This window comes from Oryx dammah, unplaced genomic scaffold, assembly GCF_014754425.2.
Source record: "Oryx dammah isolate SB20612 unplaced genomic scaffold, SCBI_Odam_1.1 HiC_scaffold_16, whole genome shotgun sequence".
NCBI classification, from domain to species: domain Eukaryota; kingdom Metazoa; phylum Chordata; class Mammalia; order Artiodactyla; family Bovidae; genus Oryx; species Oryx dammah.
Window position 1 is genome coordinate 46892072 of NW_024070200.1, and position 16155 is coordinate 46908226.

The window sequence follows — 16155 nt, forward strand, 5'->3', positions numbered from 1 at the left end:
AAAGTATTGTAAAGAGTACAAATTGAGTTTTATTGTACAAGAGTACAAAAAGAGTTTTATATAGCGTACAAATCAGGACCACTCAAAAGAAACCAATGGGGTGATGTCTGGAAGGGCCCAAAATTCAAAGCTTCTGTGTCCTCAGGATATGTTGCCCTTTCCAGCCCATCGATGTGTGTCATATCCCTGGAAGGTCACCTGAGCTTTGGCTATCCAGAGGCTTTACTGGGGCTTCATTACTTCTGAATGATTGAATTACGTGGCAAAGTAGTGGCCAAGTAATTGAATTCAGTTTCCAGTCTGCTTTTTGTGTCTGGAATAGCCAAGCTGATATTCCGAGATCATAAGACTCAAAACCCCAACCTTCTGATCACATGGTTGGTCTTTCCAGCATGACCAGCCTCTACCCTAGAAGTTTCTAGGGGCCCAACAGGAGTCACCTGTTTGGCATAAACTCAGGTGTGATCCTAGGCGCCTACCATGAACAACAAAGATACTCCCATCACTTAGGAAATACGGTAAAGAACCTGCCTGCAGTGCAGGAGACCCGGGTTTGGTCCCTGGGTCGGAAAGATCCCCCGGAGAAAGGAATGGCTCCCCACTCCAGTATTCTTGCCAGGAAAATCCCATGGACAGAGGAGCCTAGTGGGCCACAGCCCAGGGGGTCGCATGGAGTCAAGACACGACTGAGCAACTTTCACTTTCCAGAAGCCAGAGACAAAGACCAGCCAAATTTTTTATTGTACGGTGGAGTCATTACGGAAGCAGCGCAGGCACTTCTCTGGTGGCCCAGAGGTTAAGACTACGTGCTTCCACTGTTGGGGGTGTGGATTTGATCCCTGGTTGGGGAACGAAGGTCCCGCATGCCACATGGTGTACCAAAAAATAAAAATTCAAAAAGAGTAGTCCAGCTGGCTGAGACACTTAAGGAGTGAACATTCCTAGTTTTATTTAGTGTTTCCTGTGAGAAATAATCAGTGATTTAGTGGGAAGAGCCTTGCCTTGGAGAAGGAGGCCCTGAACTTTGATTTTCCATCTGCCACTTGTTTGCTGTGTGATCTTAAAGAGATACCTAAACCTCATCCTTTTATTTTTTTCTATAAAAATGTTGAACTAGGTGATGTTTAAGATTCCCTTGAATGCTTGAGTTTGGGATTGACATGTGCAGACTGCTATATTTAAAATGGATAACCAATAAGGACCTACTGTATAGCACAGGGAACTCTGCTCAATGTTATGGGGCAGCCCGGATTAGAGGGGAGTTTGGGGAAGAATGCTGCTACTGCTAAGTTGCTTCAGTCGTGTCCGACTCTGTGCGACCCCATAGACGGCAGCCCACCAGGCTCCCCCGTCCCTGGGATTCTCCAGGCAAGAATACTGGAGTGGGTTGCCATTTCCTTCTCCAGTGCATGAAAGTGAAAAGTGAAAGTGAAGTCGCTCAGTCATGTCCGACCCTTAGCAACCCCATGGACTGCAGCCCACCAGGCTCCTCCATCCATGAGATTTTCCAGGCAAGAGTACTGGAGTGGGGTGCCATTGCCTTCTTGAATGGACACGTGTATATGTGTGGCAGAGTCTCTTTGCTGTTCACCTGAAGCTATCACAGCATTGTTAATCAGCTATACCCTAATCCAAAGTAAAAAGTTTAAAAAAACAAGATTCCCTTGAACCCTAGACTTTTTGTGAATCAAGAATAGCTTTGATCACACGTTGGAGAATATTTGAAAGCTATCCTGTAAAGCTAGTTTCGTCACAGTCCTCATCACTCTTCAGTTAGACTAATTAAGAATAAAACAAAAAGACTAGAGATTTCAGTAGGAAAATAGATATAGGGAGTTTACTTAGATGAAAAAAACCCACTACATTTAAAGGAAAAAATTTAAATGCTGCTTAACATTTTGGATGGCAAATTGTAGTTTAAATCATGGTAGCACTTATGGGGGAGCTTGGTGGGCTGCCATCTATGGGGTCGCACAGAGTCGGACACGACTGAAGTGACTTAGCAGCAGCAGCGGCAGCAGCACTTGGGTAGAGGATTGATGGTCACTTAGCTTGTTTAAAGACTGATTTATTTATACAGTTTCTTAATTTAAAAAAAATAACCTTCTGTCCATCCCTGTGTAGGGATTTTAGCCATCAGTTTGATTAACGAAGCCCTAGATGAAGGTGATGCCCAGAAGACCCTGCAGGCCTTGCAAATTCCTGCAGCTAAACTCGAGGGGGTCCTCGCAGAAGTGGCCCAGCATTATCAGGACACACTCATCAGAGCAAAGAGAGAGAAGGCCCAGGTGAGTGGCCCTGAATTGTTCCTTTCTGTTCAGAGAACGCCATCCATCCTAGAACTGAGACAGAGGGATGGGCGTTCACTCAGTGACTCTTTTCCTTGGGCACCCTTAGATTCAGAGCAGCGGAGTACACAGTGTAAGAGCCATAAACTCTGCCTTCCGGAACTTGTGCTGTTTTACACTTTTGGTTTGTTTGTTGGTGTTTGTTGTTATGGTTGTAGACACACCTCTTATATCTCTTTACATAAATTCTCCGTTGAAACATAAGAGCCAGGAAAATGCGTCAGTTATTTAAGTATACAGTTGTATAAATGTTTAAGTGAGCGTACCTATGTAACCGGTGCTCGGATTATAAAAAGCATTAAGAGAAATCCCCTTACATTCCCTTACATCCTTACTCATTCCCTGCAATGTGCTGGTAACCTGCGTCCTGATTTCTAACACCCCAGTTGATTTTTGTCTGGTTTTAAACTGTATTTAAATGAGATCACACATTATTTATTCCTGAGTCTGGCTTCTTTTGCCCCACATAATGTTAGTGAAATTCATCCATGTGGTTGCATGTAGCAGTAGTTGGTTCATTCTTATTGTTGTGTACTCTTCTGTTTTGTGGTTACATATTCTGCTGTTGGTGAAGTTTTGGTTGTTTCTCACTTGCTATTGCAATCAGTGCTCCTGTGAATATTGTAGTGCATGTCTTTTGGTGAATGTATATATGCATTTCCGTCAAGTATACATTTAGCAGTGGAATTTGTGGGTCATAGGGAATACATATGTTAAGCTTTAGTAAATGATGCCATAAAGTTTTTTTTAAAATACTGGCTTTATTGAGATACAGTTCACATGCCATATAGCTCACTGCTTAAAAATGTACAGTCCAGTGGTTTCTCGTTGTTCATAGACAATCAATTTTACAGCATAACCAAAATCAATTTTGCAGCATTTTCATCACCCCAAAAAGGAAACCTAAGGGACTTCCCTGGTGGTCCAGTGACTGAAACTCTAAACTCCCAGTGCAGGGAGCCCAGGTTCAACCCCTGTTCAGGGAACTAGGTCCCACATGCTGTGACTAAAAGATCCTGTGTGCCGCAACTGAGACTCAGCAAAGCCAAGTAAATAAACAAGTATTGTTTTAACAAAGAAAGAAACTTGGTACCCGTCAGTACCAAGTTGCTTCCCTGCCCTCTCTTCAGCTCTAGGTACCCATCAGTCTACTTTCTGTCTTGGATTTGTCAGTTCTGGACATTCCATATAAATGAAATCATCAGTACAGGGTGTGGTCCTTTGTGACTGGCTTCTTTCACTTAGCTTGGTTTATTCAAACTGTAGCATGCATTAGTATTTTCTTTTTATTGTTGAACAATATTCTGTTGTATGGCTGCACCACATTTTATTTATCTGTTCATAAGCTGATGATCATGATTCCACTTTGTGGCTGTTAGGGATAATGCTGATATGAATATGTTTTCCAAAGTAACTGTCACACAGACAGTTTTAGAAAGTTTGTTTTGCCTCTTAGCCAGTTTGTTGAGGAGATGGATGAGATTTACACCTGTTTTAGTCTTCTTGATGAATAGGAAGTCGCCATGCATTTAGTAGGCCCTCAGTTGTTTGTTCTGTGATTAAAGTGTAATGACCATCTGTTTATCTGAATTGTGGTTCATCTCCTTTTAAATTCTTCCAACAACAGTTGAATAAGGGCCTCCTCAACAATTGTGCAACTTTGAAGATCCCTGCCATGAGGTTCTTGTAGCAGGCAGAAAAGCTAAAAGAATTTCTTTATTCAGGAGGTCAGATTCTTTCTGGAAAGTGAAAAGTAGTAAAACAGACCAGTGCTTTTGTATAATTGGAGCTTTTGTACACTGACACCCTTGTGGGTTCTGTAAGTTTGGGCTGTGAGGCAGGAGTTGTAGATAATAAAATTTTTTTTTTTTAAGAGGCAGAAATCAACTGCGGTATTAGTCCAGTGCCTAGATTTCATTTTTTAATGTATGTATGTATGTATTTAGGCCGCATTGGTCTTTGTTGTTGTGCATGGGCTTTCCCTAGTGGGAGAGGGTGGGCCTACTTGAGTTGCAGTGTGAGGTCTTATTGCAGTAATTTCTCTCCTGGCAGAGCATGGGCCTTAGGGTGAGTGGGCTTTAGTAGCTGTGGCACATAGGCTTTTGGTGCCCCTTGGCATGTAGGAGCTTCCTGGACCAGGAATTGAACTGGTGTCCCTGCATTGGCAGGCAGATTCCCAACCACTGAACCACCGGGGAAGCCCCATAACATAATGTGGATAGATCTTTGATTCTGTTGTCATGAGAGTACTTGACATTAATGTGTCCTAAATGTATACATGTAGCAAGAACCAGGTTCCTTTTAAGAGGGTCATTATTATGCATGTCAGTTGATCCTGTGCTGCGGGTTGAATCACAACTCCCAGGAAATTTTGTAGCCAGGAAATTGAGACAGAGACATTACCTGGTTTTAGTTACCTCTAGTGAGAAACAGTTGGCCATAGGAAGCCATAAATGGAGGTCTGTCTGTGATACCAGTTTGTTGGATCAGAGCTTCCCAAACTCGACTGATCACTAGAAACCTTGAAAGGTCATTTTTAAAATGCAGATTCCTAAGCTTTAACTCTGTTTCTACTAATTCAGAATCTCTGGTGTGGGGCCTGGCTGCTATGATTCTGCACAGGCCAGTGGTGGTCATGTTGTCTTTTGCTGCCTTATTAGTCCAGAAGGAGTGGACTTTTGAAAGAATGAACTAAGTCTGGGTCCATGTCTAAAAAAGGAAAGAAGATTGAGGATATAAGTTGCACCTGCTCTCATCATGTGATGGGCCTCACTGCTCCTTTTGTTTGGGTCGTGGGAGTTAAACTTTTAGAGGATATGACTGGAGTTTGAAGTATTTCCTTTTGGTCTGGAATAACTTTCCAGAGTCCATCAAAGGCAGGGGAATAGGGAGAATTAGAGGAAAATTTACTTACACTGCCAGGCTCAGTTGGGTACACTATAGTTTCAGTATAATTGTCTTCTTTTTAAGCTTCAGCTCAGCTTTTAAGTTCCTCTTGGGAGTAGTTTTAAAAATAGCCATCTGAGTTCCAAATTTAGCAAGTGAAAGAGCTTAATTTAAATTTGGTCTGTTTTTCTTGTATTATCTCTGTGTCTGGTTTTGGTACCAGAGTAATAAAGGCCTCATAGAATGAATTGAGTAGTGTTCCATCCTCTTTTATGTTTTAGAAAAGTTTGTAAAGGATCAATGTTATTTCTTTAAACATTTGGTAGAATTCACCAGTGAAGTCATATGGTCCTGAATTTTTGGTTTGGTTTTATTTTTATAGGATATGTTTTGATTTTTTTTAAACTGATTTTTATCTCTATATTTGGTATAGATCTGTTCAGATTTTCTTCAAGTAAAATGCCTCTTTTTCTTTCACTTTGCCTTTAGGGAATTCCATTATGCATATATCTTCACTTTACTCAAATCTGCTGAATCCCTCTAGTGAATATTTCAGTTATTGTATTTTTCAACTCCATAATTTAATCTGTTTCTTTAATGTGTGTGTGTGTGTGTGTGTGTGTGTGTGTGTGTGTGTGTGTGTGTGTGTGTGTGTGTGTGTGTGTGTGTGTGTGATGTTCTCTATCTGGTGAGGCATTGTTCTAATTTCCTTTAGTTATTTGAACATACTTTGGATTGCTGACTTACTTTTTTGTCTGCTATGTTGTCTACTTTATTCTTTTTCCTCTTTGGACTGTGCTGTCTTTTTTTTTTTTTACATATCTTGTAATTTTTAGCTGAAAGCTAGACACTTTAATAATATAATAGAGGAGGTTTGGGAGTCAGACTCGGCCCCGCCTTGGGGCCTATTGCTGTGCCACTTCCTTTCTGTTGTGTTTGCTTAGTGAGTTTCAGTTCTCTCAAGTCTGTGTTCTTTGCCATGCGTGTCCACTGAAGTCTCTGCTTGGCTAGCTAGTGGTCAGCTAATGATCAGACAGAAATTTCTTTGAATGCCTAGAACCAGCAAAGCTTCTAGCCTTTGCTGAGGGGCTTTGTATGTTGGGGCCTGCCTTCAACACTCAGCTAGGCAGTTCACAATGTTGCTTTAACCTTCACTTCATGCTTGCCCAGAGCCTCAGGGTCAGCCAGTGGTCAGAGCTTACAGGCTTATCAGATCTTTTGTGCGCATGTGCAAAGCCTACACGTGCACTATCATCGTCTAGATCCCCATCCAAGGAACTGGTCAGAGCTTTTCAAAGCTGTCTGTGGACATCTCATTCTCTAGCTTTTCCTTTGGAGTTTGTTTTATTTTTTTGTGTACTGCAGCTTGTGGGATCTTAGTTCCCCGATCAGGGATTGAACTCCAGGAATTGAACTCTCCCTTGGCAGTGAGAGCATGGAGTCTTAACCCTGGACCGTTGGGGAAGTCCATCCTTTTAAGCTCTTCTGTTAGCCTTTTTTTGCCTAAGTGTTTATCCACTGCCTCAGACATCTCTGATGTGAAGCAGTTACCCCTTACTGTTTTGGACAGATACTCCAGAAAGGCTGTTTGCACTGGGCATGCTCTGAGTCAGGTCAAATAAAGAGAACCTAGCTGTGGTCTTCCAGGGAACTCCCTAATGTGTCAACTAATGACAGTTCTCTGGGAATAGGTAGATTTGAAGGAGGAAGGTGTGTACGGGGTGGGAGCCGAGTGGGTGGGCAGAGCACAAAAAGGGAATAAAGCCATTTAAAGCACCACAAACCTCACTCTTCTTACAGAGAGTCAACTGTTGTTGATAAACTCTCTCTGACTGCTGGAAGCCTTTGGTTAATTTCTGGAGTTTTGAAAAAGTTAATTCTGATGATTTTTGCCAGTGTTTTTGTTGATTTTATGTAGAAGGGATGTTCGGAGGTTCTGCCTCCACTGCTTTCACCAAGTCACTTCTCTCTTCATTTAAATTTAGTGCCTCGGGAATACTTGCTGAAAGTAGATTCCTGGTCGTTGGGCTAGCATTGTTTGAATGCCAAGGCATGGTGTTAGTGATGCCTCAAGCTCAGCTTCTACGCACAGCAGTGCCAAATCGAATCTCAGAGACAGAGTTTTGAGTGAAGCAGAAAAGAATAGCTTTATTACTTTGCTAGGCAGAGTGGGACACAGCAAACTCCTGCCTTGAAAAGCTACGTGTCCCCCTTGGAGAAGACAGTAAGAAGTTTTATAGACTGATGGATGGGTAGTGAGGTAAGGAAGAGTCAGCGTCATCAACCTTTAGGTCCAACTAGTCTGGGGTCTACATGCTTGTGGGAGAATACCAAACTCAGGGAAGGTCATAGAAGCTGAATGAAAGCTGTTTCCTGTAATCAAAGAAATGGGAGACAGAAAGACTTTGTGCCCCGGAACCCCACAGGGCCCTGCCTCAGTATCATTAGGGGTTCTCAAGGAACTCATAATTGTAAATATGAATAATGTTTAAGTCTTGCTTCTCCTCACCCATCGCACAGTCTGTGTGTACACAGGCATGCATACATGCATGTAGCTAAAACCCAGCAGGTGTGCACTGACACAGCTGGCCCAGCTGTTAGAGTATTGGATACTTTTGTTTGGTACACTGCTCCTGTCCCAAACCTCCCAAATGTGTGGCACCCCCAGTTCTAGCTCTTTCCCTGAGCGTTTACTGTGAGCAACTAGAAGATCGATACCTAAACCATCAAGGCTCCATTTTGATTGCTCAGCACTTGTGTTAATAAATGTTTTATAGATTCATGTATGTGTGTTTCATGTGTATATGGTATGTATGATGCTTTAATGTATATCTATATGTGTATATAGCATGGTTAATGTACGTGATGAGTGCTAAGATATTACATTTTATGTTACACATTTATGTGTCTACACATTTATGCATATTTTAGAAATCATGACACATGCATCCATGCCACATAAAACAAGAGAGACTTTTAAGGAGGTTTTAAGGGGTGAGAAGTGCCCTTTGTGGGCTTCCCTGGTAGCTCAACTGGTAAAGAATCCAGATCAGGAAGATCTGCTGGAGAAGGGATAGGCTACCCACTCCAGTATTCTTGGGCTTCCCTGGAGGCTCAGACAGTAAAGAATTCACCTGCAATGTGGGAGACCTGGGTTCAATCCCTGGGTTGGAAAGATCCCCTGGAGAAGGGACTCTACCCACTCCAGTATTTTTGCCTGGAGAATTCCATGGACAGAGAAGCCTGGCAGGCATGGTGTCGCAGAGTTGGTCACAACTGAGTGACTTTCACTTTCACAGTACCCTTCTAATGTCTGTGTGCTTTCCATATATATACATAAAATGGTAACTGTTCTTTCTTTTGTCTGTCTTCCCTTTCCTTTCCCTGTATCTTGTGGCATCTCTACCTCTTTTACCTCCAATCACTGCCCACTACTTGGATTCTTATTTCTGGTCCCTGGCTCTTTGCCTCTTCTAAAATGCACTGTGCTTCAAAGTGTAGTCAGAGATGTCAGGGGATGTTATTTCGGTATATTTTATATGGCATTTTCACATTAAATCTATTTCATCTTAATATCCTCTACAATATCTCCTCAGGTTTTTAACTCTCTAGAGTGGTTTGAGTTAATCCTTAGAGCAAATTCTCACAGGAGGATGTTGGGTTTTGTCATCTGATTTGATCTAATTGGAGCAGTGAGGTCCTCTTCTCGCCTTACACTGGGATGATGGTGTGTGTCATCTGTCTTGCCTCCTTCAGTCAGAGGAAGGATGTTTCGATCTCATTTTCCCCTGACCCACCTGAGACACGGATCCAGTCTTTTTTTTTTTTTTTTTTTCCTTTCACACCACAGCTCTGTCACTCATTTCTGAGGAATGTATGAAATGTATGTATGAAAGTTCATGTTTTATTCCTCCTGCTTTAATCTGCATGGGACAAAGATGACAGAACTCTGGATGGTCAGAATTTCTTTTTCTTAATATTTTCTTATTTATTCAGCTGCACCAGGTCTTTGCTTCAGCACAAAGGATCTTCGATCTTCGTCTTTTATCTTAGTCGCAGCAGGTGAGATCTAGTTCCCTGACCAGGAGCTGATTGAACCTGGGCCCCCTGCATTGGGAGCATGGAATCTTAGCCCCTCGACCAGCAGGGAAATCCCCTGGATGGTCAGAGTTCTTGTTAAGCTCCGCCTTTCTCCAGATGCAAGGAAGGCTGAGCCAAACCTCCCAGCTTTGCTTACAGGAGATTCTGTGCAGAGATCACTCATGTACGATTAGCCTAAAAGTGAACCTCCAAATGACGCGATTCTGTGGAAATACCCATTTTTAGGGTGCAAGGACGTTTATGCCACTTCTCTCAGAGACTACACCTTCAGCTGTCTCGCTCATGGCTTCTCAGTTTAAGTTGTCACTGACTCAGTGTATTATCTCATGTTGAAACTATTACTTAGCACTGCCAGTGTTTATTCATAGGACTCTTGAGAGTTGTGTGTGGCCATTTTCTATTTTGAGTAACAGAAACTGACCAGTGGTAGAGAACGGCTAAGTTCTGCAGCTGTTGGGTGACTTGTTCTTGGGTTCTGTTTATTGGAGTCCTCTTTTCCTTTACCGAGACTGTGAGCTTCTTACATTGGGACAGTGCCTATGATTGTAAGCCCAGCACTTAACATAATTTAAAGTGGTCTTTCTTTCTAAAACTGTGCATTTGAGCAAAATCTTTACTTTGGATTTCAGGTGCCTTCCTTTGGCCTTACCCTGTCACCAAGGCACTTTGTAAACTGCGGGGATTTGTGACTTCTTGGCTTGGCTGAATGAAATAGTGTGTCTCTCCCCAATAACACAGGAAGAAAGCCAAGCCTCCTCTAAGATTTTGTAGTTTCTTCAACTACTGGGTGTGCTAAAGATAGTGAAACTTTCCATTTTTTCCCAAAGCCAAGACCCTGCTTCATCTGACAACACAGTTAAAGTAACTGACCCCAACCGTTTCCTTGGTGCCTTGGCAAATTATATTTATATCAAGCAGTCTCAAAGGATTTTTTGAGCTACTATTTATCCCAACTGCTATTAGCTCAAGCCTCAGGAGTAGTTACTCTTGCTAGGTCTGCCAAGGTTGTCTCAAACACAACTCTCCCAGCCTGGTCACTTTGGAACCCGAGGTGCCTTGCCTAAAAGGAGAAAAAGACTCCATTTCTGCCTCACTCTTGTCCCTAGTATTCAACTCAAACTACACTGTGGGCTGGAGAAACTCTTGTTGGCCACGCTGAGTAAACTAATCACCATTTATTATGTTTCTGTGTGAAGATGTGTCTCTAAGTTTCCAACAACTGATTTAACTTCCAAGTTTTAGAATATAAGTTGATGATAAGCTTAAATTCCCCTAGTGACTCCTAGCTTTACATGTGATAAAGTCTTGATAGTCTTAAAAATAGTGGTCATAGAGAATGTATTTTTGTTGTTGCTTAGTCGGTAAGTTGTGTCTGACTCTTTGCAACCACATGGACTGTAGCCCACCAGGCTCCTCTGTCCATGGGATTTCCTAGGCAAGAATACTGGAGTGGGGTGCCATTTCTTTCTCCAGGGGATATTCCCAGATCAGGGATCAAACCTGTGTTTCCTGAACTGGCAGGTGGATTCTTTACCACTGAGCCACCAGGGAACCCCCAAAAATACGTAGAGAATATTTACTCCCTCTGAATATTTCTGGCAAAGAAGGCTTTTTTTAAAAAAAATGTACTGTGTATTCATATGCATGCTGTGGTCCTTGTCAGTGTTTACGTCCCTGGGTCTCTTCCCAGTTTGGACCTTTTGCCCCTTCTAGCTACTCTTGTTCTCCTGAATGACTGGAATTCATCTTCCTATATCCGTCACTTACATTTGAGATATTTCTCATGTAACCCTTTTACTAGTTTTTGATGCTGGCTTCTTCCAGTTGATTATTCCACATGTCTTGTATATTTGAAACCTCTTCCTCTGTTTCTCATTGAGTCTCAGAAGCCACCATCATAGCATGTACCCTGATTTCATGCCTCTAATACTGTTTTGCTCTTAATGGTTTATAGGAAACCCAAGATGAGTCAGCTGCGTTATGGTTGGATGAAATTCAAGGTGGAATCAGGCAGTCCAACAAAGACACCCAAGAAGCACAGAGGTGTATGTATCTGTTTTATTTCTGTTCTGATGGAAAGTGGGGAGTGGCAAGGTGTTCCATAGCTCAGTACTCAGCTTGACCAAGATAGAGGGCTGGGGATTCTCTGATTGCCCAGTGGTTAGGATTTGGCGCTTTCACCGTGGAGGCCCAGGCTCTATCCCTGAACGGGGAACCATCCCACCAGCTGGGTGGTATGGCCAAAAAAAAAAAATGAAAAAGATAGTTGTAGGGGGGACAGTGTGCTAGTAAGCAAATCTAGATGCTTTCTAAACTATTCCAGTAACCGTTCTCTCCTGGGGTAGTTGCCTTAGGAATCTTTGCCATCAATGAAGCAGTGGAGAAAGGCGATGTTGGCAAAACACTCAGCGCTCTTCGTTCCCCCGACGTCGGCTTGTATGGCGTCATCCCTGAATGTGGTGAAACTTACCAGAGTGACCTTGCTGAAGCCAAGAAGAAAAAACTGGCAGCAGGTGAGTTATGGGTAAATCAGTGTGTCAGTAAATAAGAGCTTAGAAATGTCATGGAACAGAGGAAGAGGAAAGGGCTAAGCTATAGGGAAAGGCACTGTATACAGTTCGGGGCTCACTGCACAAGGAGATAATACTCCCGTGTTTAAAAATGACTGTTTCTGCCCCTTGAGTACGGCTACTGTTAAGAAGGTCAATTTTATGAAAATGTTTCTTTCATAAGATATAGTTCTGATTACCTAAGCCTATAAGATACTTAAAAGTAGTTCATCTGCAGAAAGGGGGGAATAGAGATAAGATATTTAATCCCATTTTATGCCCCCCCCCTTTTTTTTGGAAAATTAACTAGAGAGAGTGAGTGTTTGCAAGTCTTTTATGAGAATAGTTTTCTGATACACATGGTCTTACTTCGGTGTAGGCTTTGAAAGGGGCAGAGGTAGACGAGGTCAGTTTCCCCATGTGGACTTCATAGGGATTTTCTTTTTATAGTGTGGACATGAATGAGCTAAATGAGACATTACAGAGCCATAATTTAAGAGGCACTGAGGATCCCTGTTTACTCTCAGAGACCCAAGGGGCAGGTTTTGGGAATGGTCTTCATTTTGGTTGCTCAGCCTGATCAGAATGATCCTGTAGGATTAGACATGTGGCTGTGGGGAGTGTGGCTCTGAGTTTCTCTGATCTTTCCTTTATTTTATGTCAGGAGATAACAACAGCAAGTGGATGAAGCACTGGGTGAAAGGTGGATATTATTATTACCACAATCTGGAGACCCAGGAAGGAGGATGGGACGAACCCTCAGACTTTGTGCAGAATTCCATGCAACTTTCTCGGGAGGAGATCCAGGTAGGTCACATTTATTCACAAAAGAAGAAGCTGAGAGCCAGTACCTGTAGTTTAGAGGTTATACTACTTAGGAAGAACAAGGGTGTGTGGTCAGAAGCCCTAGACTAAAAGTAAGGCTATAGAAAAGATCCTGCTGTACAGCACGGGGAACTCTGCTCAATGTGATGGGGCAGCCTGAATGGGAGGGAGTTTGAGGGGAATGGATACATGGATGTGTATTGCTGAGTTGCTTCGCTGTTCACCTGAAACTGTCACAACTATTAATTGGCTAAAGTCCAATATAAAATAAAGAGGTTTAAAAATAAGTAATAAATTTTAAAAAATAAAATTAAGGCTATATACCTAATTTGGAATAATTTTTTCTAGTACAAGTCCCTCAGATCTAAGTTAGCAGAACATCTGGATTATAGAATTAGGTCAGATAAATTGTGTGCTTTTTTTTTTTTTTTTTAAGAAAACTTGGTTGGTCCAGCAAAAAAGAAAAATGAAAAGTTGTTCTGACACCTCATTAAATACAACTACTCTTAATCTTTCCCAATTTACATGCTTAACCTCTTTTCTGACTATCCCACAAACTCCAAACTTTATTAGACTATAGCCTGCACTTTCACATAAAGTTAGCATTTTTTAATCTCAGCTTTCAGAGCACATCTTTACCATCCCCTATGTCTTTGCTGATGTTCATTCTTTTTAGAATATCTTCATTTGACACTTTCTGAACACTTCCTACCCTCCTACATGTACCTGATATTCTTCTGCACATCAGAGGTGTAATCATAAACAAAACAAAGTCCCTGCTAATGTGAGATGTCCCTCCCCTGCCATCTACATCTGTCAAAATTCTGGCTGTCCAGGCATACCCATCTCAAGTGTCACCTCCTCTGTGTAACATAGATCAATGCTCTCCAGAACTTAACGTGTGTGTGTGAATCGCCTGGGGATCCTGGTGACGTGAAGACTGACTCTGTGGGTCTGACATGAGGCCTGAAATTCTCCATTTCTGACCAGCTCCCAGGTGATACTGGTGCTGCTGGTTCAAGGATATAGTTTTAAATACCACCTACATACATAATCATGTCTCCCTGTCTTTGAAAAAAAAAGACAAAAATTTTAATCCTCTAGAGCTCTCCTGATTCAGTCTTGCCTGTAAGTTCATACTCTGTTCTTACTAAATGCCTTTAAGTTCGTCTGTCCTTCATGAATTCATTTTCCATTACCATTCACGTCTTAGCTCATGGCTATCCAGCTCTTACTTTAGTAAAACTCCTGCTTCAGAATGCATCAGTGGCCTTTAAATTGCCAAGTTCAGCGAGGAGGTGTGCTCTCATCATAGGCAGCCTCAGTGTGTTTGCTTCCTTAAACCATTGACTCTTTTGGCTTCTCCAGCGCTGTTCTCTTCTGGTTCTACTTCTGAGTGTCCCTTCTTAATGTCTCTCTCCTTTCGTTTCCTCTGACTCCACTTGTGTTATATCTGGGTTCCATCAGCCCCCTTCTCTTCCTCTATAGTCTTCCTCAGTCATCTCATTCAAGCCAGTAGCCCCCACTTTGGCCTGTGTGCCTGCAAACCTAAGTCTTGTTCCTTCAGACTCTCCGCCTGCCACCTGAGTCCTTCTCCTCACCACCAGGTGTGCCTTTGCATCTGCAGTTTAGGAGTCCAGCAGACACCTCAGCACAGTTTGACAGGAAAATCAGGGCTGGAATGGTACATAAGGGTGTATTTTTTTTTTCCTCACATAAAGTAATTCTGGAGTTGAGCATCTAGGGAAGGTGTGGTGGCTCCACGATCTGGTCTGTCCTAGGGTTCTTCTGTCTTCCTGCTCTGCCATTCTCAAGGTCACCTTGTCCTCCAGAAGTAAGGCAGGTAGGACGTAGGATGACGGGGAGAACAGACAGGCCTGATGCCAGCTGTCTGTCTCTCTTAAAGAGTTTTCCTTCCCAAAGATCTTACCAAGCTGCTTCTGCTTGCATCCCATGGACTGTCCCTAGGTCATATAGTCTTTTTGTTTCTGTTTATTTGGGGTTTTTTTTTGGCTGCACTGCATGTCACGTGGGATCTTAATTCCCTGACCAGGGACCAAACCCATCCCCTTGCAGTGGAAGCACAGAATCCTAACCATTGGACTACCAGGGAAGTCCTCATGTAGTCTTTTAACTGTACACACTGTGGCCCGGGGGCAGGGGGGAACAGCTCTGACATCAAAGACAAGAAGGGACCATGGCTATCAGGTGGGTCTACAGGTGTTCTCAGTAACCATTCTCAGCACTCCTGCCCTCACCCAGGGTGATCCAGGGCTGCTCTCACTGGGATCATATGCTACCAGGATTCTAATTCACCCGCTCACACTAATCTGCCAGCTACTCAGCTAACCATGCTGCTTTCCTGAAAACACATCTGACGGTTTTATTTCTCTTTGAAGGTTTGCTGGTTCTCCGGAGCTGGCAGTAACAGTCCACACACGCTAGGCTGCTTTTCCATACCATCTGTAGTCTGCCCACTCCCCCACAGGGCCCTCCTCTGTGCTGTTCCAGGGGCTCCAGGCCTTGGTGGCACCTGTCTCTCTGTCTCCTTGTCAGTATGACCCCAGATCAGCAAGCACAGTTCCTGGGATGGTCAGCATTAGGTAGGTGAGTGAGTAAGGGAAATGACATGAGGTCAAAGAAGGATGTGAGGACAACTTGGCCTTGAAAAATAGACCTGAAGTCTTCATTCCTGTTTCTTGGCTAAAGGTCTGTAATAGGGGCTTCCCTGGTGGCTCAGTGGTAAAGAACCCACCTGCAAATGCGGGAGGCATGGTTTTGATCCCTGGTCCAGGAAGATCCCACATGCCGTGAGGTCAGTAAGCCTGTGCACCGCAACTATAGCCTTGGCAAGCTGTGAGCATTAGTGTGTGCACTGCAGATGACACCATGTTAAAACTCTGTATGTATACGTCTTCTCACGTGACTGCTGTGTTTTCAGAGTTCCATCTCTGGGGTAACGGCTGCGTATAACCGGGAACAGCTTTGGCTGGCCAACGAAGGCTTGATCACCAAGCTGCAGGCTTGCTGCCGGGGGTACTTAGTCCGGCAGGAGTTCCGATCCAGGATGAATTTCCTGAAGAAACAGATCCCGGCCATCACCTGCATTCAGGTATTTCAGAGCCTCCTATGTGCAGACAGCAAGGGGGCTTCCAGAGCAGGACTGATGAACAGTCAGCACCTGCAGTCTAGTGTCTGGGTGTGATGAACACTCAGCGCCTATAGTCGAATGTCTGAGTGTGATGAACTCCCAGCACCTACAGTCAAGTGTCTGTGGTGAACAGCCAGTACCTACAGTCAAGTATCTGAGTGTGATGAACAGCCAGTGCCTACAGTTGAGTGTCTGAGTGTGATGAACAGTCAGTGCCTACAGTCGAGTGTCTGAGTGTGATGAACAGTCAGTGCCTACAGTCGAGTGTCTGAGTATGATGAACAGCCAGTGCCTA

At 43.2% G+C, this 16155-nt stretch overlaps 1 protein-coding gene across 1 annotated transcript in view; it reads left to right on the forward strand.

Annotated features, from left to right (window-relative positions):
- The window catches only part of IQGAP1 (IQ motif containing GTPase activating protein 1), a 105661-nt gene that overhangs the window by 64209 nt on the left and 25297 nt on the right, over positions 1–16155 (forward strand). Inside the window, exons 15-19 of the mRNA XM_040257475.1 lie at positions 2125–2288; positions 11290–11380; positions 11681–11848; positions 12549–12691; positions 15651–15821. Coding sequence (XP_040113409.1) covers positions 2125–2288; positions 11290–11380; positions 11681–11848; positions 12549–12691; positions 15651–15821 — 737 coding nt within the window. The remainder of the gene's footprint in view (positions 1–2124; positions 2289–11289; positions 11381–11680; positions 11849–12548; positions 12692–15650; positions 15822–16155) is intronic.